Here is a 23,706-nt window from a genome sequence, read left to right on the forward strand (position 1 = left end):
GGATGGATGGATGGATGGATGGATGGATGGATGGATGGATGGATGGATGGATGGATGGATGGATGGATGGATGGATGGATGGATGGATGGATAATATATTTGAATGGAAAAGTTGATTTTAGTACAATGTTGCCATTCAAGGTGAATGCCAAGTCTTTATTTCAATAAGATACGATCTCTAGAAAAACGCGTTGCCAACATGTGTGGATGGTGAAAAAGCCTTATTTTACATTAGATAAAGGTTATGAAATAAAATGGAAAAACAATTTTCAAAACACACTTTGTCTAACATCTAATATGTATCCCTGCATAGTGTGTGATAAAAATCTAGAAGTTTAATTTATTAGTAGCCACGAGTTCATAGGGGTTACTTAAGGCTAAAATACTGAAAAAACATGAGTGAGATATAAGGGTGGAGAGAGTTGTGTATTTTACTGATTAAAATTGTATGTTCTGGCATTCCTGAGCCAGCTACACGTCAAAGAGCTTTAAAAAAGTCTGGTAACCTAACAAATTCTTGTTTTTTTCCTTTTATGCTCATCAGCTCATCTGTGTTTTCTTGCTCTGCTGTGATGTTGATCTGTGGAATCCACTCAAGCCAGAAGCTTTTATGTCTTGTAAATTTCATTTGAATGGCATAATAGTTTTTACTAAATGCAGCTGCATACACAAATGAGGGGTTTCTGGCTGCTTACTGAATTGTTTTTTCATGCTGAAAGTTTATTTAGGATTTGTTTCATACATGCAAGACAGAAGCAGAGGTGGTGGTTTTAATGTGGGCCTTTTTAAAAGTGTTGTGACTTGTTGTTGAATAAACAGTGTGATGTGAGGATATTTCAGCAGAGGAGTGAATGGTACGCACCATTACAGCTGAAGCCTGCCTCCTTAAGGCATTTCTTGGAGCAGCCGTCACTGTCCAACAGATTGCTGTCGTCACACTCCTCCATGCTGTAGAAAAAAGGACGATCATCATCATTTCCTTGATTACTTTCACCATAGTTAATACAAACTAAGTGCACAGACCCCTGTACACGACCATCGCCACAGTAGGACTGCCCATGTGTGTAGATAAGAGGCAGTGAGGGATAGCTGAGAAGACCATCTGCTTCCACCTGGACTGTGTACTGATACTTGACTCCCTGGATAACAGAGCTGAGGAAGATAAAGAATGAAATCAGAAATGATTCTTCAAATTTATATGATTTTTTTTTTTTTACTTGAAAAAAGACGACTTTCTTCATTTGCAATGTTCTTTAAAGCAGTGCGATGTCTTAATTTCTATAGTAATACTTTGTAATTTGCTCACACATTCAGAACTTGAATTAAATAATATGTAGGGTATTTTGGCCCATTGCCACAAAAGCCAAAAGGTGGGTGATAATGTTTTAGCCTGTGAATGTGTGTGTGGGACGACGTCTTTGTTTATGTTACTTTGTGAGGGTCATTTTTCCAACACATACTACATTGTGAGGACCAATACGGGCCCCAAAGCTTGGACTCCAGATGGAACAGTGCTGTTGGTGGGTTAGTGCTGATGGTTTAGGACTACGGTGTGAATTGAGGATGGGTTAGGGTTAGGTATGTACTGGTTATGGTTAGGTTGATCGTAAGGGTCAGGGTTAAGCTATAGAAATGAATGGAAGTCAATGCAAAAGTGTGTGTGTTCGTGGGGTGGAGTGTGCACGCACGTGTCTTTTCCCAAAGTAGCTAACAAACCACTGGATCACTTTTATTGAAACTTGTCATGATCTGCAACTAATTACTTGAAGTCAACACATTTCCGTTTGGCTGCAGTAGCTAAGTAGCATTTGCCAAAACTAAAAATGACAATAACTCAGTTTTACAGATGTTGAGCTGAAACTGGATGTAGATGATCTGAGAATCATCAAAACACCTGTACTCTGAGCAGGACATCTTGATCTTAAAATTTTCAAGGTCTGACCTAAACAGCTACAACTGTTGTTTCTTAAGATAAGATGATCATGGTCTAAACTGGCATGAAAGGAGGCAAGTGAGGTGCATTTTTTCAAAGAATGATAAAGCTTTAATTTAAACATCCCACACAAACTTCATATGTGTTCAGATATGATCATTTTGGAAAGTTTGTGAGATTGCAAAGACAAACGTTCTAAGAAACCCCTCCAATCAGTAACCTCAAAAGTGGCACTAAAGCTAAAGCAAGAAATGTGTGCACTAGTCCAATGGCTCCGGTGTCAGGAGTACCGATCTGTTTTGATGAGCTGTGCTTATAAAAACAGCCCGTCTCTGTTTTCCTAGCACAAATGTGCCAATTCTGTATCCGCCTGGTGTGAAAGGTAACAAGTAAACTACCGCAGTTCCTGCTGGTGAGTTCAGGTTATCTGCATTCCAAAAAGTATTTTCATTAATTATAGACCACAAAAAGGGAATAAAGAATAAGTAAATATTCCTACTTTACAGTTTTATGTACATTCACTATATCCAGCAACATCCTCTTCTGTCATTTCACACCTACAGTGTCTATTGTCAGAGGCTTCTCATTACATGGTGATAAATGATAATAATAACGATAAATGACCATCTTTAAACACACCTACACCCCACCCCCCTGAACATTGGAGGATCTGTGGGGGAAGTGGTCTCCAGTTACAAGTACTTGGGTGTGCACCTGAACCTGAATGACAACCTCAGCTGGAGCAACAACACCGCCAGTCTGATCAAGAAGCTCATCAGAGACTCTACTTCCTCAGACAGCTGAGACGAGCTGGTCTGGGAAGCTCAGTCCTCACCTCCTTCTACAGGTGTGCAGTGGAGAGCATCCTGTGCTCCAGCATCAACGTGTGTCATGGAGGCTGCACAGCTGCAGAAAGAAAAGCTTTGCAGAGAGTGGTGAAGGCTGCACAGAAATCTGTCGGAATCAGCCTCCCCACCATCACAGACATCTACACCTCCAGATGCAGGAAGAGGGCCACCTGCATCATGAAGGACCCCACTCACCCAGCACACACACTTTTTGCCCCACTCCCCTCAGGCAGGAGGTTGAGGAGCATTAAGTGTTGAACCACTAGACTGAGGAACAGCTTCTACCCTGAGGCTGTTAGACTTGATGTAATTTGCAAGGTTTGAGCAAAACATCCTGTCCCTTCTCATCAAAATTTTAGCTTCAAACTTTGACATGAAAGGCAACCAGTAATATGCATTACTTCAAGTAATGCTTGGACTTTAATTACCATACTAAAATGACTTATTCCTATTTCCATCTACTTATTGATGCTACCTTTACATTATTTTGTCTGAACACCATTTTAAACCAATGTTTATGACTCCGATTGTATCCTACACCTTCCAACAAATTTCATATTGTTCACTCAACACATACAAACATAACGAACTTGTTTCTACCTAGAAAACTTGTCTATGTCACCTAACAATACCATCAAATGTAGTTTTCTGTTTCTAGTACTCTGTTAATACCTATACTATCTCATAATAGCCATTGTTCTTCCCATCACATTTATTCAGCTCCTTTACTTGTCCTCTCTACCTCTTTTGAAATTTACTGTTTTTACTCTTCTCACATAAACCCCTCTTTGCCCTCTCCAGTCCCACATAACTGAATTCCCACCACTTCTTACATACTTTTGTACTTAGATACAGCTTGTATAACACAGGAGACGATCTTCTCTGAAAAAAAAAAGACAGTTTTTAAAGCAGGGTCTACATCGCATCCACTCAACTCTTGAAAATAGTAACAACTTCTAAGAAATTCAGAACCGCATTATGTCTGAAACCAGCCCCATTTTTAGTCTGTAATCGTGTGATGCAGCTGTCATATCCTGGAAAGAACTTATCAGACTGTAAAGTTTAAAAAAGTGTTAGAGCAGAGATGTGTCAGATATTTTAGAGAAGGGCCACTTGCTGAGAAAAAAATGTATGGGAACAAATGGCTTGTCGCTTTATATTTGAATTCCAGTAATCATTTGGACACTCTGTAACAGGAGACAGGATATGAACTGATTAGACTCAGCCTCAAAACTTCAGCAAGATTTTGATTAAGCGTCTGGTTGTTGAAACAGATTTGGATCAGCTACAATCGGCATCCCAATGGTTGAAACATTTGTTGTTTGAGCCTTTCCGAAAGGACCTGAGCTTAACACTATTCTGTGACATGAATGCTGCTCACACAGACACATGTTCGTGCTACTATTGTTCAGCGTATTGTTTTTGTACTGTTAGTGCTTATTGTATTCTTAGCTTAGCGTATTTCTTAGTTCATATCTAGAACTTATTACTGTTTTTATTTTACAATGTATACATTTGTTGGATGTAACTGGGACCCTGAGTACACAATTTTGTTCCATCACATGTACCACATGTGATGAGAATGACAATAAAGAACCTTGACTTGACTTGATTAGTACATCCAAGGATACATACTCACACATAAACAGATACATATACTGTACATACATATGCACTGTATGCTCTGGACTCTGATTTTCAGGTTTGTAGCCTTATCTTTGTAATTAAAATGATCATTTGGACTTTTTGAAGTGGAGTTCTGTGTAAAAGTTATAAGCAGTTAAAATTGAACAGCCTCAGTTAAAAAAATAAAATAAAATAATTAAAAAAAAAAACAGAGGTTAGTTCTTACCAGACTGATGAACTAACCACTAGTCTGAGTAGGGTCAAGAACAAAATGGACTGTTACATTCCTAATCAACTCAACTATTTTGTAGAAGTTTATGCAAACGTCATGTTACTGTCCTTCACATGACCATCAATTTTGCTATTTAATTCTCTTTTTGTTTGTTTTGCATTGCTTTTAGCAGACACAAACACTAGCTGTAACACTTGATATACCATAATATGTCTGCCTGATTGGGACGTCTAGTCAGTATGAAGACTTGCTCAGTGCCTGGAGGACTGATGTAGTCGCAGCCTCAGCACCATCAGCAAAAACTCTATCTTTTCAGGTTCAGCACATGTGCATTCTTGTAGTAATGTGGCTGTTGATCAGTTGAAATAACAGTGACTAAACAAATGGTCAGGCAGAGGTGTAAAGGTTTGATATTAGGTCAAGGTCAGTGTTCTTTATATTAGCTAATGTATTTAGCTATATTAGCTATATTTATATTAGCTACTGTAGCTGCCATGGGAAATATATAGTTTACTGATATGTCTTCTGAGATGTCCTCATTATGAGGTAAAATACAGTAATTGTCATTTGTAATGGCACAGTTGTACTGAACATAAAATATTTGGCCTTTACAAAAATATGCCAGTATTAGCGCTTACCTGTCTGTGAACGTTTGCTGCGTCACAGGTGAGGGGGCTTTACTGCTGAAAGGTGGCTGACGCTGAACCCGGTACAGCAGAGGTTGGCAGTTGGAACAAAGAGGGCTGCCGGGGCCTGAAGACAACATGGCTGCATCGATTTCCATTTTCTCATCAAAGGTGCTGAGCTTGATGGCAGCTACCGCCACATTGTGGGTGTCAAGGCGCACGGTGAGGGGCATGTCACAGAAAACGTGCTGTGGTCCAAGGCTAATACTTTTTCCTGCCTCTGTAATCAGCTCAATGTTGGCTAAAGCAGGGTTGTCTGGAACAGGGTAAAAGAAAAAGGTCCAAAAGAATTTAACGATTGCATGTGATGGTAGGGAAAGCGAAAGCGCAACAACTGTTGCAATACATCATGTTTATGTTTCAATATGTCTTGTCGAAACATCAGTGGTGAGTTGTAAAAAACGGTGAGCTTGGGTAAAAAAAAAAGCTCTCTGATCTCTGTAGGGGTATTTCAAAGTATCTGTTTATATAAGATATTTGGACAATAGCACATCTATGGTTCAGAGAACGTACCTCGCTGACCTCACCACACATGGTTCCAGTCTCTCAACTTATTATCAATAGTTCAGCAACCGACAGTATCTAACTTAATCAGGCATACCGTACAGAGTCTGCATACCACCAAAACCAATAAACAAATTTTATTACGAACTGACACTCACTTAAGGAGATGTAGGTTACCCAGAGTTTAAGTGCATGAGGAATGACAGGGTGCAGGAATCTCAGTGTGAGGGTGCAGCCCTCCGTGTCGGGACACGGTGATGTCACGTTGGTGTCGTAGAGGCTTAGCTCAGGACTCCAGGCCTGGAGACTGGGTTCACATGGCTGCTCCACATCAGGCAACCCTAGGGTAAACAAAAATATAATAAAGACACTTGCAAACATGTTTTCATGCAAGGTTTTACAATGGTTTGGTTGTACTATAACACTAAAAGTGGAATTATACTACGAATAATAAAAAAATTAATTTGTTTCCCTTATTCAGTCAGAAACGTAAGGCATTCTCATGCAAAATTAGATTTTTCAGGTTAAGTTTCATTTTACACAGTAATAACGGACTGTTCAACTGAAAGCAAAGACACGAGCAGAAACAACTGATATCAATTTGTTTCACACTATAAAGATCTAAGGGGAAAAAAATCCAGCGTTAAGAAAATATCCTTTTTATATCATCACATTCTTGAGTTATATGCTGCTGTCTGACTAGCTGCAAAACCTAATACAGCACTGAAAACAAGCAACATGTGTCTGCAACCCAAAGAGTCTAACTGACCCTGAACTTCAGACCTTAGTGAAAATGCAACAGGCAAATGCTGAAGAAACGCTGAAGGTTCAGCATTAAAAAAAAAAATCTTGAGGGAAAAAATGTTCGCAGTAGCATAGTCAACATCTGGCTCTACAGAGGCTACTGGTGAAGTCTGAAGAACTGTCTATCATCTGCAACAATCGAACATGAAAATATGTCATAGCTAGCATGATAAAGCTGCATGGATTCCTACTATTAAGCAATAGTAATGAATAGAGTATGTGGTCTAGCAGTGTCTTGCTGAAATATGCAAAGCCTTCACTGAAACAGACGTCTTCTGGATGGGAGCATATGTTGTTCTAAAACCTGCTTCTACTTTGTAGCACTAATGCACCATGACACCATCAGGCAGACTTTTGAAGTGTGCCAAAAAAAAGCTCTTCTCCCTGTTTCTTTGTTGGCCCTGTCATGTCTTTTTTGACATATTTTCATGGTTATTGCTATAAATTTCAAAATTACTTCCATCCATCCATTATCTTTTACCCATTTCTTCCTTTTCAGGTCGCAGGGGTCACTGGTGCCCATATCCAGCAGTCACTGTGCGAGAGGCGGGGGACACTCTGGACAGGTCTCCAGTCCATCAAAGAGGCAAACAACCATTCATTCTCTCACTCACACCTAGAGACAATTTAGAGTTACCAATCAGCCTAACTTGCATGTTTTTTTGTCTGTGGGAGGAAACTGGAGCACCAGGAGAAAACCCACACATGCACAGAGAGAACATGCAAACTCCACCCAGAAAAACCCCGAACTGGGATTTCAACTGGCGACCTTCTCGCTGAAAGGCAACAACTCTACCAACTGATCCACTGTGCTGTCCAAAATTACTTCCTTTATTTTTTGTTTTGTTTCTTTGTTTGTTTGTTTAACAAATGGTACATTTTTCTAGCTTAAGCATTTGATATGTTTACTATGTTCCATTGTGATAAAAATATAAATTTATCGGATTTGCAAATCCTTGCACTGCACTTTAAATATTACTTTTCATAATGTTCCAACTTTTTGTAGAATTTGGGTCGTAATAAAATAAATAACTAAAATTATTTTTTAAATGTCATTGTCAATGAAAACTTACCGTTCTTCTTTGCAATGCATGTATACGGAGACATTTATATGGATTTGTCTAACAATATTGCCTATTTTGACAATGTAAGGACACTGAATGCAGCATTTTCTGCAAACTGCACCGTCACTGATGAGCAATGACGTATTTCACTGCAAGCAGAACTTACTCATTGGTTTTCTTCACTTCAAAATGTCAATATGTGCACAGGATTAGGTTTGAAATTCAAGAATTGCAAACACTGACAGCTGAAAGATTTATTTAGGCGTAAAACCTGAATCAACAATAAACATCCAGCCACAGTCCTGCTGGAAACACTACTTATATTACTAAAAAGATATCAATTTGAAGTTTTTGTTTTGTTTTTTGCAACGAGTTTCATAAAAACTAAACCATGAAACCTAAACCGATATTACTTACAGTTTCCTGAGCCTCTCAGTAGAGTCAACAGCTGTTGAAGTAAAACAAGCTACCACTGATCCAGTGATCCAGGTAATTTGAAAAAAAAAAAAAAAAAAAGAACAACTCTTCAAATATTGCAAAATAAATACTATTTATAACTGATTGGTTTTGCTCTACAGCCCATTTAGCCACACAAACTCCCCTCCAACTATTTCATTACAACTTGCTTCCACTGAATAGAAAGCCTCTGTAAATGTTCACTTACCACATAAAGTACTGTGATGCCTCACACTAGGGGGCAGTTTTAAAAATAGACTCTAAATCTGACAGATCAGTCAAGGACAGGCAATATTTACCAAGTATGAGTTTGAGGAACTGAATTTGTTCCAGTCCTTCTGCCTTTTCAGCTGAAGATGATATTACCAATCCAAACAAGCAGCTGTAGAGACAATGACTTTTACAAGACATAGTGGAAAATGAGGGAGGAAAGCCAACACACTGGTTGTCTTCTCTTAGGTGCATACCATTGTTTAGAGTAAGACTATAATTGACTTATTATCATCATTATGAACTGTAATCCCCCATTCCTCTTAGCCTCTTGTTTCCAAAGCATAAATTCCATCAAAGGATTTCCACATATTTGTGTAGAGTTTCCATTGGAGAAAAGAAAAGTGATATTGTGTTTAAAATGTCTTCTTTATTTCTGCATATTTACTGTTTTGTTTTTTCACTCTCTTCCACTTTGTGTCTTGTTTGTTTGATTGTGTTTATTTCCTCTCACCCCATTCATCCATCCATCCATCCATCAGTTATCTTTACCCGCTTCTTCCATTTTGGGTCATGGGGGTCGCTGGTGCCCATGTCCAGCAATCACTGTGCGAGGGGCGGGGTACACCCTGGACGGGTGGCAAGTCCATCACAGGGCCACATAGAGACAAACGAGACAAACAACCATTCACTTTCTCACTCACACCTAGAGACAATTTAGAGTTACCAATCAGTCTAACATGCATGTTTTTGGTCTGTGGGAGGAAACCGGAGCACACGGAGAAAACCCACGCATGCACGGAGAGAACATGCAAACTCCACCCAGAAAGGCCCCTGGACCGGGGTTTGAACCAAGGACCTGCTCACTGAGAGGCAGCAGCTCTACCAGTTGCACCACCGTGCTGCCCCTCACCCCATTCATGTAAAATAAAATACAATGTCAGAAAAATGATCCTAATTTTCATGGAGAAAAATACATAAATACATACATTCTTCTTTCAGAAACACATATGTAATAACAGGATTAAACAGGTAAACAAAGTGCTTTCAGACTGACCGACTGCCTCTTCAGGTGTCCAGTAGCCCATCGTGTCACATATACGAGGCGAGGATGCGTGATAAGCATACTGGTGGAAGACGCCTTCTTTCTCACAGTTTTCACAGCTCACGCCAGACCCATGAAACGAGGAGCTGGGACAGTAGCAAACATAGCTCTCGATTAGGTCATACGTACATGCATGTGCACACAATGTTACAGAGGAGGTTGTGATGAAGCTGATGGTAATTAAATGTGCCTCATTTCAAATGTGTAAAGCAGCTGTCATAAACACCATAAAATCCAGGCTTGTTCAGTTGAAATGTCAAGATATGAACAGGGTTTTTATTGTTCCACTCACATGTCCACAAAGATTTGTATTCATTATGTATGTAGTATTATATATTCATTATTATTGTCCACTACCATGAAAGGCAGCATGAAAAAGGCTTGTTCTTGTGTGAGCGGGCGCTTGTTTCCTGTCTGTTAGCAAACTAGCTTATGAAGCACTGAACAGATTTTAATGAAACACAGTAAGTAATCATCAGAGGTAAATCTACAACCGATTAACTTTTGGAGACAAGACAATTTAAGATGGACACGTCAAGGAATCAAACTTAGCAAACACAAACATTTTACAGATATTGAGCTAATGTCTGGTGTGGTAGTAGCTGAGAGTTAACCCCATTCATTCAACTTTTAAATATTAATAAAAATATGAAGATCTTTGTTTAAAATGCAGCCATTCACAACACAAGACAGAGCTCAATCCGATGTACAATAGTCCCTTCGCTACTTTGCGGTTTGACTTTCGCAGACTCACTCTTTCGCGGTTTTTCAACGATTCTCAACTTTAATATTATTCATATGATTGGGACGGTACGGGATAAAAAGTTTATGAAAAATAATACTTCGGACAGGTGCTGCCATTTTGTAGTTTTCTTTTAATAAGTCTACACTGTAACGCAGGTCAAAAGAACTACACTACCCAGAAGCCAACAGTGCTTCCAGCCGCTGCTTTCTGCCGAAACAAAGGGAAAGTTTTGCGACACAAAGTCAGAAGTAATGATGTATCTGTTAAGCTCATAGAACTGTCAGGAAAGTCGCAAATAATCCTGAAGCTCAATTATCTACGCGCACATCAACTTGGACGGCGGTGGGCTTCATGCTGCAGGGTAAGTCTGCAGAACCAGAACCGAACATGACCGGAGCTGAGCTGCTGTTCTGCAGAACTGGTGAGTAAAATTTTGTAGTACTGTAATGTACTGTACATATATGTCTGTTTTTTAAATTGCATAGATTTAAGAGTTCAGAATATTGCAGTAGTGTGGGAAGGGTTTATAAATCCTTGAAATATATATAAATACTAAAATAAATATAGTCTTCCTACTTCATGGTTTTTCACCTATCCTGGTGGTGTGTGGAACGTAAACCCTGCAATAATCCAGGGACTACCGTATATTTCAGAGATAAATCAGTATGATCAAGTATACATACCTTTGAACAAGTGACCCTCTCATTGGTGGGAGCCAATATATAGAGACAGAATTGGCGCTTTGGTCAGTCACTATCGGGGCAAGTGGAATGGGGGCAGGTCGACGGTCCATTAGCCACTTCTGGTAGACCAGGTCAAGATAACAGTGCATCCTGGCTACTTGGTTTGGAGTGAACTGGTTGGTGCAGTTGTCATCTGATGGGTTGAGATAAAAAAAAAATGAACTCACAGCATTAATCCATTTAATGTTCTATGTTATCACTACCTAGTTAATATATGCATTCAATGCTAATATATTGGACATGAGAAGCTTATTCTTTCTAACAGGGTGAGAAGATAATGCTGTTGTACCAGTATAACTCATATAATTGTTGAAAGGAGTGTTCTGGAAGGTGGTAAATCCACACGTATCATTAACAGCTCCAGGGTCGTGGCAGGCTTTAGATTTGGTTGTTGGGGCAGTGTCGGCGCACAGATCTCCTGTCTCCATTGATGGGGTGGTCTCCTACAAACACACGACATATGACAAAGGTCAGACAAATGTTTGTTGACGCCAGCAAAAGACAGCAGAGATTCTAGATCTACATTCAAAAACAGCCTTTTAAAAGATCGGCAATGGGAGAAAAAAGAAAACCGTATGCTCATCATTTTTACAGTCAGCACCTGTCCTACCTGACATGGGTCATCACAGGAGTCCCGCTCGCTCACCCCCTTGAAGACATGGTACAGTCCAAAAATGTGTCCCATCTCGTGAATCATTGTGTTTTGGTGGCCTGTTGTACCAAAGTAGGATGGGTTGAGGACCATCCCACCTAGACAGAAAATAAAATTTCCACCATTTGTTAAAATGCTAATAAAAAAGTTTTTGTTTTAAAGAGCGTGGTCAGTTACTGTAAATATTATGGGCCATTTGATTTCTTATCAAAGTCAAGGCACTTTCTGATTCCAGAAGAACCAACACAGTAAAGTGATCACAGAAAATTGTGCTGTGTAGTGAAATAAACTGTTACGTTTTCATTTCACAATCCACTGCGTGTAAATTAAACTTCCCATTACCATCTAATAACTATTTGTAAACATCAAAGTTCATGCTCAATAATCCAGGTAGAATATCCAACAACGTTCAGACGGGTCATCTGGATGGTTTATTTTTTTGTTGAGACATTTCATCCTTCATCCAAAGGACTTCGTCAATCTGAGAAGTCACAACAAACTGAGTCCCACAAGCAGCACACTCCCATATGTGGACCAACCAGTTTGCTGGTGATAAGATGGTTTCTGGGACCCACCCTCTTCACCGTCGACTCCTCTGAGGCAGCAATAGCCAAAGTGGTTCAAAACATCAAAGTTCATGCTCAATAATCCAGGTAAAAAAATCCAACAAAGTTCAGTCAGGTTATCTGGACGGTTTCTTTTTTTTATTGAGACGTTTCGTCCTTCATCCAAAGGACTTCATCAATTGTAAACAGGTAATAATGTTGTGAAACTGAAATGTCATGTGTCATACATGTGATGGAAAACGTAATTATTCAATTTAATTCTCAAGTTCAAAAGATCTGCAGAAATGTGTTTAAAAATTATATTGTTTTTAAATCATGTAAAAATATATGTAAAAGGACAAAAAACACATTTGTTGATTTATGCAATAAAACCAGTAAAGTGTTTGTAAAGTTTGACGTGCATATTCATATATACAAGCTGAGGAAATGAAGAAAGCAACAAGAAAACAAGCTGTACATACTATATGTCCCACCTGTTGCGTAACCAACCTTGGTGTGTAAGAGCCTCCTTTGCCCATGGCCAGGTCGCTGCTCCTGCCAGCTCTTCACGCAACGAGTTGCTCGCAAAAAAAACATTGAGAGTGTCGCTGCTGCTCAGGTTTAACTCCTCCTTTATTTCTTTCACACTCATATAAGCTCTGCAGAAAATTAAAAGAAGAGAAGACTTGAAAAAATCAGACCACCAAAGTATTTTGCACATGATAAATATATATTTAGCACAAGTGACAGTTTCAAGAGAATAGGGCTGTAAAATACTTACAGTTCATGTCTACGTGGGCAAACTGAACTAAAGAAAACTCCAATCTGAATGTTATGCTGCTATAAGCTTAGAGAGCAGGATGACACATTGACCACATTTCCTCATTCTGCTGCTGTCTGTAATGACTAGCGGAACCCAGATTGGTACAAGACCAGAACGAAGCAGAATCAGATCTTTAGAAAGGAAGAAACAGTGTTTATTATATACAGTGTAGGGGGTTTATATACATATATGGCTGTCCTCCGGCGATCAGATGTAGGCGTCGGGAACCAGGGTAGGGCGGAATGTACAAGCAGGTCTGGCTGGAGAAAGCAGGACGACAGGACTGGCAAACAGAATTCGCTCGACAAGTCTGGCAGATGAGTGGCTCGACAGGTCTGGCAGGCAGGTGGTTGACAAGGCAACAAGGATGGAGTCAAACAGGCAGGGTACTGCGGGCATAAAGAACAAGATAAGAGTATATCATATACTCACACGTTTAGGCTGGAGGCATAAATACCAATAAAGCTCAATGCTCCAGCGATGAGTCACACAGGACTGCAGCCTTAAGTAGAGGTGTTCCTCATCAGGTGGATGACCGTCAGCTGGTGTTAATTAACGGCCATCTTGGAGGAAGGCTGCAGACATTGGGACTCCTACAGTACCCCCCCCCCTCAAGAATCGCCCCCAGGCGACCTGTGGCGCTTCTCAGGGTGGGCTTTGAAAAAGCTGGAGATCAGGCTGGGATCTAAGATGAACGATCTGGGGATCCATGACCTCTCCTTGGGACCGTAGCCCTCCCAGTCAACCAGATATTGGTAACCACGGCCCCGGCGACGGACATCCAGGATGGTCCTGACACAGAAGGCCGGGTGGTTATCGATCAATCGGGCGGGAGGGTGGAGGTCGGCAGGCGGGCTCAAGGGACTCTCAGAAACTGGCTTGATTTGTGACACATGAAAAGTTGGGTGGATCTTCATGGAGGTTGGTAACTGAAGGCGGACTGCAGACGGGTTGATGATTTGGTTGATGGGAAACGGGCCGATGTATTGGGGCGCCAGCTTCCTAGGGGTGTCTTTGATATTAATGTCTTTGGTAGAAAGCCATACCTTTTGGCCCACCTGGTATGGTGGTGCTGAGGAGCGATGGCGATCGGTGAACCTCTTGTTCTGGGCTGCCGAGCGCAGTAGAGCTGTCTTGGTTTGACACCAGACTCGTCGGCAACGGCGAAAATGATGCTGGACAGACGGGACTGAGATGTTGGCTTCCTGACTGGGGAACAGGGGAGGGATGTAACCAAGGGATGCCTCGAATGGTGACATCCCTATTGCCGAAGACCTGTGTGTGTTGTGGGCATACTCCACCCAGACCAAGTGCTGGTTCCAGGCTGAGGGGTTGCGTTCAACAACGCATCGGAGGGTGGTCTCAAGCTCCTGATTACATCGCTCAGCCTGGCCATTGGACTGCGGGTGGTAACCAGAGGTAAGGCTGGTGGTTGCCCCCAACGTCTTGCAGAAGCTTCGCCAGACCTGCGAGATGAATTGAGGACCCCTGTCCGAGACGATATCAGAGGGAATGCCGTGAATGCGGAAAACATGCTGAATGAGCGTTTGGGCTGTCTCAAAGGCAGAGGGGAGATTAGGCAGGGGGATGAAATGGGCAGCTTTAGAGAAACGGTCTATGACTGTGAGTATGGTGGTGTTACCTTCGGACGGAGGCAGACCCGTAACGAAGTCCACAGATATATGTGACCAAGGGCGGCTGGGGGTGGGTAGAGGTTGTAGAAGTCCGGCAGGTGGTTGGTTACCAGTCTTATTCCTGGCACAGGTGGGGCAGGCTGAAACAAAACTCTTGACATCGTGATTGAGAGTGGGCCACCAGAAATGGGTCTTGACGAGGGAGAGCATACGAGAGATACCTGGGTGACAAGAAAGCTTATGAGAGTGTAGCCAATCTAGTACCTTGGCCCTCATGGTTGAGGGGACGAAAAGTTTCCCAGTAGGAGCGGTGCCAGGTTCATCCTTTTGTGCCTCCAGGACCTCCTTTTCGATAGACCAGGTGAGGGCCCCTACGACACACACTGGTGAGATGATACTCTCCACCGTCTCTGGATCACTCGGAGGAGAAAACTGTCGGGAGAGCGCATCAGGCTTGATGTTCTTGGAACCAGGCCTGAAAGTTAAAACATAGTTGAATCGGTTGAAGAAAAGGGACCATCGTGCCTGTCTGGGAGTCAGCCGCTTTGCATCTCTTAGGTAGGTGAGGTTTTTGTGGTCGGTCCAGATAAGGAAAGGAGTAGCAGTACCCTCCAACCAATGGCGCCACTCCTCCAGGGCCAGTTTGACCGCCAACAACTCACGATTACCTACATCATAATTCCTCTCCGCTTGTGATAAACGCCTAGAAAAGAAGGCGCATGGGTGCACTTTATTGTCTTCTAGGGACCGTTGAGAGAGAACAGCACCCACACCAGTGTCCGAGGCATCAACTTCCAGAATAAACTGGCGTTTAGGGTCAGGGTGACACAAGACGGGAGTAGAGGAAAAAAGTCTCTTGAGCTTACCGAATGCAGCACCAGCCTCAGGAGTCCATTTGTAGGTTTGGTTGGTTGATGTAAGTTGTGAGAGAGGTGAGGCGATGCGACTGTAGTCCTTAATAAATCGCCTGTAGAAATTGGCAAAACCCAGAAAACGTTGGAGCTGTTTCTGGTTCTCGGGAACAGGCCAGTCCTCCACTGCCTTGGTCTTTTCTGGGCCCGTCCTGTAACAACCCCTCTCAAAGATAAAGCCCAGAAATGATACAGAAGGTACGTGAAATTCACATTTTTCTCCCTTGACAAAAAGTTGGTTTTCATAAAGTCTTTGCAGTACCGTACGGACTTGTTTTACATGTTCCTCTTCATTGTGAGAATAAATGAGAATGTCGTCTAGGTATACGAAGACGAAGTGGCCGATAAAATCCCTGAGTACGTCATTGACTAGAACTTGAAATACTGCCGGGGCATTAGTCAACCCGAAAGGCATCACTAAATATTCAAAATGTCCAAGCGGGGTCCTGAAGGCTGTTTTCCACTCATCACCCTCTTTAATCCGGACCAAGTGGTAAGCGTTTCTTAAATCAAGTTTGGAAAAGATTGTAGCAGATTGGAGGTGCTCATGAATGGAGTCAATTAAAGGTAAGGGGTACTTGTTTTTAATAGTGATGTTGTTTAGACCTCTGTAGTCAATGCAGGGTCGGAGGGTCTTGTCTTTCTTGGATGCAAAGAAGAACCCCGCACCGACTGGAGAGGTGGACGGGCGAATTATACCAGAATCGAGAGATTCCTCAATATATTTCTTCATGGACTCCCTTTCTGGTCCTGATAGATTGTATAGTCGACTGGCTGGTAGCGAGGCCCCAGGGAGGAGGTCGATGGCACAGTCGTACGGGCGATGAGGTAGTAGGGACAGAGCGCTTTGTTTATTAAATACAAGAGCAAGGTCGTGATATTCAGAAGGAACAGAAGACATGTCAGCTCTTTCTAAAATTTTAGTCTCCACAGGTCGGTTGGAGACTCCAGAGCGTAAACAATGTTTTAAGCAATTATCACTCCATTTTTCTATCCTCCCCAATTTCCAATTGATGCAGGGATTATGTTTCTTTAACCAAGGGTAGCCTAAAATGAGTTGAGTATTGGGAGATTCAAACACATAAAAGTCATTAATTTCATGATGGTTTCCTGAAATGATTAAGTGTAACTCAGTAGTCTTGAGGTTGATCTGGGCTAAAGTCTCACCAGTAACCCCCGCAATAGCAACAGAGGGGATTTTTTGAGTGGGTAAAAATAGTTTTTGGACTAAATTCAGGCTAATTAAATTTTGTTCAGCTCCGGAATCTATCAAGGCTTTGACAGGATGGCGGTTCTGATTGATCTGAATGAGTGTGGGTAACATGAGTCTGCTGGAGGGAGAAAAAGAGGAAGAACCCACCAATATCTCCCTTATTGACGGGCGGTCTCGTTTCCCCGGAATGGGCAGTTGGCTATATAGTGACCGGGGTTGCCACAATAAATGCATGAATTTGTATCACGACATCTTTGTTTCTCCTCTGTAGACAGACGAGTTCGACCTATCTGCATAGGTTCGGGTTCCGGAGGTTCAGAGAAACGTCTGGTCGAAACTGCAGGTTGACTGGGAAGCGATCCTGGAAATGAGTCTCCCTGTGGCTTGTAGTTTCCCAGTGGTGTTCGGTGTAAACGAGGCTCACCTGAAGGCATCGCGGAACCGGAAGTGGTGAAGCGGTGGGAATTGTAGTTCCTTTCTCTTCGCCATTCCCGGAAGCGCTCATCTAAAGCTACTGCCAGGTCTATGAGCTCGTCGAAGCTTTCGGGTTCGTCCCGTGCAGTGATCTGGTCCTTGATGGGGTCAGACAGAGAGCGTAAAAAGGTACCTTGCAGTGCCGTTTCATTCCATCCGGTCTGGGCCACGAGAATACGGAACTCGAGGGCGTACTCCGCGACAGGCCGACTGCCCTGGCATAGTCCGAGAAGCCGCTTTACGGCGTTCGGCTCCCGCAGCGGTCGATTGAAGATCTTCAGGAACTCCTTTAACAAGGTATCAAATGAAGCAGTTTCAACGTCATGGAACTGAAAATAAGAATTGGCCCAACGAAGTGCATCACCCTTTAATTGGTTAATGAAATACGTGATCTTAGCTGAGTCCGATGAATAGAGCTGAGGGGCTCCCTTGAAGGCAAGCTTACATTGTAGGATGAATCCTCCACACAGGCTGGGGTCTCCGGAAAAATATTCAGAGGGTTTAATTATTACCTGTTGGTTTGTTGGTGTGACTTCTGGAATTGGGTTGGAGGAGTTGTTTACAGGAGAAGTACTAGATTCTGTAGAAGAAGGAGAGGATCTTTGGTTTAGAGAAAAAACCATACCTCCAAGTTCTCTTAGATTCTCCTGGATTTCTTGCTGTTGGGTTAGCACTTGTTGAAGTATCCCCTCTATTCTGGTAATTCGTTCCATCTGTGAAGAGGACGAGGTTTGCTGGTCTCTGGTCTCGTTCTGGGTTTGTTTTGGCTGGAGCATTTCTGTAATGACTAACGGAACCCAGATTGGTACAAGACCAGAACGAAGCAGACTCAGATCTTTAGAAAGGAAGAAACAGTGTTTATTATATACAGTGTAGGGGGTTTATATACATATATGGCTGTCCTCCGGCGATCAGATGTAGGCGTCGGGAACCAGGGTAGGGCGGAATGTACAAGCAGGTCTGGCTGGAGAAAGCAGGACGATAGGACTGGCAAACAGAATCCGCTCGACGAGTCTGGCAGATGAGTGGCTCGACAGGTCTGGTAGGCAGGTGGTTGACAAGGCAACAAGGATGGAGTCAAACAGGCAGGGTACTGCGGGCATAAAGAACAAGATAAGAGTATATCATATACTCACAAGTTTAGGCTGGAGGCATAAATACCAATAAAGCTCAATGCTCCAGCGATGAGTCACACAGGACTGCAGCCTTAAGTAGAGGTGTTCCTCATCAGGTGGATGACCGTCAGCTGGTGTTAATTAACGGCCATCTTGGAGGAAGGCTGCAGACGTTGGGACTCCTACACTGTCTTTACTTTCCTTTGTCTACCTGTTTGTATTTGTAATTATCTCTGTCCTTAATATCTGTTTTTGGTCTTTCCTCCAGTAGAAAGTACACCTGAACCTGTCATTCTGTGTTTGTTTGCCTCTCCGTCCTGTTCCTCTCAAACCTCAGCCGGTCGAAGCAGATGGCCACTCGTCCTGAGCCTGGTTCTGCTGGAGGATTCTTCCTGTTAAAAATGAAGTTTTTCCTTTCCACTGTTGCCTTTGTGCTTGCTCGGGATGGGAGACTGCGACCAAGTTAAGATTCAACACAGTCTATTGCTTTCCTTAGATAGATAACTTTTACTAAATGGCTTTTTATGTATGTGAATGTTTTTGTGCAACGCCCTGAGACAAGTTTGGTTGAGACTTGGCGCTATATAAATAAACTGAATTGAACTGAATGTACTATTAATAAATCACTGTTATTAAAGCTCCAATAACTAATAGTACAACAGCCTATGTTGTAAAAGTAACCTTTTAACTGAGTAAGATATGTGTTTCATGACATTGGAAAAACTTGTGATGTGAGATATTTTAGTTTAATACTGCAATGACAATATCAATTTTGATGAACGCAAATTTTCCTTAGTACTTTATCTTCTGTCATTAACATCTAAACCAGGTGACAGCATTAAGGCCAGTGAGAATCCACTGGATTCACCAAATTACTATTAAAATGCAGAACATGAATGATTGATATTTAAAATTAATGACCTATGATTTATTGTAGGTCTTTGCAATACTGATATTGCAAAAGACTGATATTTATGAAAATACATTTTTGACACATGCAGCATTACTTTTGTTCTAAAACAAACAAAAATGTCATATCCAAAACTGAAAATTGCCAGTACTCCTCAGATACGAAACAAATATGTTTTGCCTTTCCTACTAATTTAGGCGCATTTTTCGAAAATATTTTGTTGGTCCCCATTCAACAAAACTTGATGGTTTCAAATTGTAGCTTGCAAACCAGTAATTTACATCCAGTTAGCCTAATAGATTAAATAAATATTTGCCTGAAAGGAGCTATATAAATCTAATTTAAGTATTAGCTTCATAACTGACAGGTTTTATTCAAATTTATACCATACATATATAAACATATTGGTATTGGCTTTTTACAGTATTTATATTTTTGGGAGAAAACTTTGCTATAGAAAGTTGTGTGACATTTTAAAAGCAAGATGAGCTATTTATCCATGCAAACTTACTTTTTATCATTTTCTACTAAGTTTATACCAGAGCAGTAATGTAACTAAAGAATTATTATTTTTTTATTGACAGCAATTCTTATAGCAAATAGTGTTTTATATACCGGTAACATTACAGACCTAGTAAGAAAATGTGTTTTTATATTTTGTGTAGTTCAAAGATGAAAATGTCTTAAACTTATCCTCCCTGATTGAGAGAATAACTTTACATTGAGACCATAAAAGTAAATACCCATTCATTAAACAAAATATGATTGTGCTCTCGTAAATGAACAGACATCATTTCAACTTAAAACTATGGAAATTAGTCTCTTGAGAGCAGACTTAAGAACTTGTGTTGTATACTTATTATGTAAGGTTAAGCTTTAGCAGATGGTAGTTCGTACAATCCATCAACGTCTATCATTGGTCCGAGCATAATTTTAAATCATAACTGTCTGAGCTATTTCACACTACTGCAATCTCCTCCACACAGCACACCATTCCCACATCTTTCTTTATCCATAAGGGATAAATTACCCCAGGAGGGCTTTGATGTGTGAAGCAGTATTTGCTTTTTCTTTGGCTGGGTGATGTCACATGTCATTTTTCTTCTTTGCTTTTATAGCTGGAAACCTTCTGCACCTATTACCATTAGGCCTTGCTTGGTCTGAGAGTCCTGCAGTAGGTCTAACCAAGTGCCTATTCCTGCATGCCTGACAGTTTAGGCTTTCGGGTGAGCCACTCGTTGTATTTCTGACGTGTCATATTGAAAATTAAATAAAAAGGCTGTATGGAGTCTTCTGCCCGTGCGTCAGTGCAGATAAAGTCAGATGACCTCTAATTCAGAAAAATGCATTCTGGTAAACGTATGAATCATCTTGTTTGTGAGGATTTTTTTTTTTTTCGTCTTTTACAGGCAAAGTTTTGGACCATAAAGCAGACGTTTTTATAATATTATTGTATCCTGTTATCATTATTGTATCACTTGTATCATGTTACATAAGTATGTTTGTCTTAAAACGTTTGAACTGCCCCAACTACCATCACCCCTACCCACCCCCAAAATAACATGTATTGTTTATTGACAACCAGTTTCACTATTGAATTGGTCCAAACAGTCCAAGAAACAGGCAGGTATTATCTGCTTAAATTAAGGCAAAATATTTTTTGAAGTAGTGCATATTTCTAGTTTCAAACTAAGCTCTTGTGCTGGGAAATGACGGAGTTGTAGCCAAATTGGTCAAACCTTGAAAATAATGTGAAGTTCAATCCCTTGGGATATTACAAGACGTAGCACTCAAAATATGTGTTGTTAACAATGTTGAGTTAAAGCCTCGTCATATTTTAGCTCACAAGCTGTAAAATTGACTGGATTACAGCCATCTTTGTGCAAACTAAGGTCAGTTATCTGTGGAGGCCATCTTGAATTGGTTTCCCTCCAAAAGTTAATCAGTTGTACAGCCAAAAATGTCTTTCTGAATGTTTCATTAATATCCATCCCGTGGATCAAGGAATACTATACAAACAGACAAACAGTGTTAATGCCTATAGGTAATGACAAAACTTTAAGCAAGAATGTCACAGAGTGTGTTGCGCTCAAAGTATGTGTGGGGGCAATGCTCATGTCCTACTGCAATCAAATGTTAGCTCAATAGCTATAAAACTTACTGAACTGGAGCCATTGTTGTGGTTTCTAAGATTGGGGAGTGGCAGCACAGAGGTTAGAGGTGGCAAGCCTGTGATCAGGAGGTCGCCATTTCAAATTTGCTTACCATTACATAAAAATGAGGGTGGGGAAATTTAAGTATCCACACTTACTGCCACCCTCATTTGCCTCACTCTGGGCCCTTGAGCCCTTAACTCCCACCATCTTCTCCCTAGACGGCAGCCTTCTGCGCCACACATGTAGGCTATGGTTCTTTGATGGTCAACGCTTGTGTCAGGAAAGACGTCCGGAGTAAAAACAATTGTCAAATCTTCATGCGAGTGAAGAAGGGTACAGCCGATAGAATTTCAAAAAAGTGGCTTCTCAAGTTGATTGGCTATGGTGGCCAATGGCCATCTTGAATTGGATTGGCTCCAAAAGTTTTTTTTTTTTTTTTTATTGTAGAGGTCCATCTAAGGATTATTTCTGAACGTTTCTATAATATCTGTCCAGTGGTTCATAAAATATTTTGCTAACAGACAAACAAAGTTCATTCCAAATAGTTAATAAAAGGATTTTAATAAAGATCTTGTGCTAGCTGTTAGTGTTCATAAGTTGGGGAGCAGTCTCAGCTACTACCACACCAAACGTTGTCAATATTTGTAAAATTGGCTGAATTATAGATATTTATTGATTTTTAAGGTTAGCTGACTGACAGACATCGGCAAAAACATTGTTGTTCGCCTTCAACTTTAGTAGTGGGGAGTAAAAGAAAGCAGCATTTTACTACCCCATACACTAACATATACACGCCATACACCTAAGATCTAAACTGGTGCTAACGTGTTGCATTTCAGCAGCCAACAGCCCAGAATGTGGCTAATCCTCCAGTTAATGCTCCCTCCCTCAGTGCATGTGTTGTACAGTAAATAAGAAAAGTGTTTTCTCAGGCACTTTTCTTGAATAAATAGGGTTTCGTGTTTAAGATGCTTTAAGGAAACCCCACTCTCACTACATTACAGCCAAGTTCAGCCAAGGCTGCATGCAGTATCCATCATCATAGGCTGCACAATTAAAGATGACAGAAAGCTGACCACTAAAGAGTTGACTCTTCAACGTCTGAGGTCTAAAACGATGCCTCAAAGGAAGAATACTGCCAATGTGGAAAACATTAATAGGTTTGCATGCTTGAACTGAAAAATTTGGTTATGAATTTGAAATTGTGTGGGCAAGTCAAACACTGTGTGTATTAACAGCAAAGTCAGCAACAGTGTAGCCACCCCATAAAGCAATAGCTGTTCGTCCATTTGAAATATTTTGACAAGTCACTATTTTAGAAACCAACAGAATCAAGAGAAAGACACACGTTTACAGCAACAGCTAATTCACTTGTTTTTGAACAAGGTTAGAATAAAGTATATGTTGAAATGTATAATGGAAACAGTTGTTCAAGTGTTGGTAGTTGCAGTGAGAAGTTATTACAACTACTAAATAATTTATTAAAAACCATGTTTAAAGTTTGAACGTAGTGTGCTTTAGGTGATTTACCAACTCAGTCTTGTTAATTTTGCCTTTACAATAAAGGATTAGAATGGAGAAGCTAACAATTGTCTGAAATCATACACAGTTTCATTTAAAGCCAAGCAAAATTGAAAACCAAATAAGTTACAAGACATGCAGGAGAGACAAGTTTGCCACCCATTTGGTAGCTATATTCATATTAATTGATGATTCTTTTAATGTTTAGTCAACTAAAGGCTGTATGTTCAGGGATTAAAACTGCTTGGTTAGGGTACAATTCAGGTACAATAAATAGGCCAACCCAATGTTGAAGTAGATTAAACATCTAGTTCCTGTGTACGTTCCTTTGTATGGAAAACTCCGGCACAACAATTTCCTGCAGGATCAATAAAGTTCTATCTTATCTTAGCTGCCTCTATAGGTCTACCTTTATAGGTGGAGATGGACAGTTTACTTATAATTAAAGATCTAGCATTCCTTAAAGTAATGCATATCACTCGTTGCCTTTCACATCAGAGATTTAGACACAAATTCAAATTAAGAAATGATGGAACTGTAAGGTGGTGGCACGATGGTGAAGTGATTAGATCTGTCACATCTCGGCAAGTAGGCCGCAGGTTCACCTCCTGACCTGAGACCGTCCTAGATGGAGGTTGCATGTTCTCTCCATGCATGCGTGGGCCTCTCACACAGTGATAGCTAAATACAGGCACCAGCTGCCTGTGACCCAGAAAGTAGAAGTGGGTAAAGATGAATGAATGGATGGTTGTATGTATGTATGTATGTATGTATGTATGTATGTATGTATGTATGT

General features: G+C 41.0%; 1 protein-coding gene across 1 annotated transcript in view; it reads right to left on the reverse strand.

Annotated features, from left to right (window-relative positions):
• pappa2 (pappalysin 2) overlaps positions 1 to 23,706 on the reverse strand; it is a 102,564-nt gene that overhangs the window by 59,632 nt on the left and 19,226 nt on the right. The window contains exons 5-13 of the mRNA XM_037681554.1: positions 12,664 to 12,812; positions 11,567 to 11,706; positions 11,246 to 11,399; positions 10,897 to 11,089; positions 9,421 to 9,554; positions 5,988 to 6,170; positions 5,278 to 5,581; positions 1,024 to 1,152; positions 863 to 948 (exon numbers count right to left, since the gene is read on the reverse strand). Of these exons, the coding sequence (XP_037537482.1) occupies positions 863 to 948; positions 1,024 to 1,152; positions 5,278 to 5,581; positions 5,988 to 6,170; positions 9,421 to 9,554; positions 10,897 to 11,089; positions 11,246 to 11,399; positions 11,567 to 11,706; positions 12,664 to 12,812 (1,472 nt within the window). The remainder of the gene's footprint in view (positions 1 to 862; positions 949 to 1,023; positions 1,153 to 5,277; positions 5,582 to 5,987; positions 6,171 to 9,420; positions 9,555 to 10,896; positions 11,090 to 11,245; positions 11,400 to 11,566; positions 11,707 to 12,663; positions 12,813 to 23,706) is intronic.

This window comes from Nematolebias whitei, chromosome 9 (genome assembly GCF_014905685.2).
Source record: "Nematolebias whitei isolate Nwh7 chromosome 9, NemWhi1, whole genome shotgun sequence".
In the NCBI taxonomy this organism is placed as follows: domain Eukaryota; kingdom Metazoa; phylum Chordata; class Actinopteri; order Cyprinodontiformes; family Rivulidae; genus Nematolebias; species Nematolebias whitei.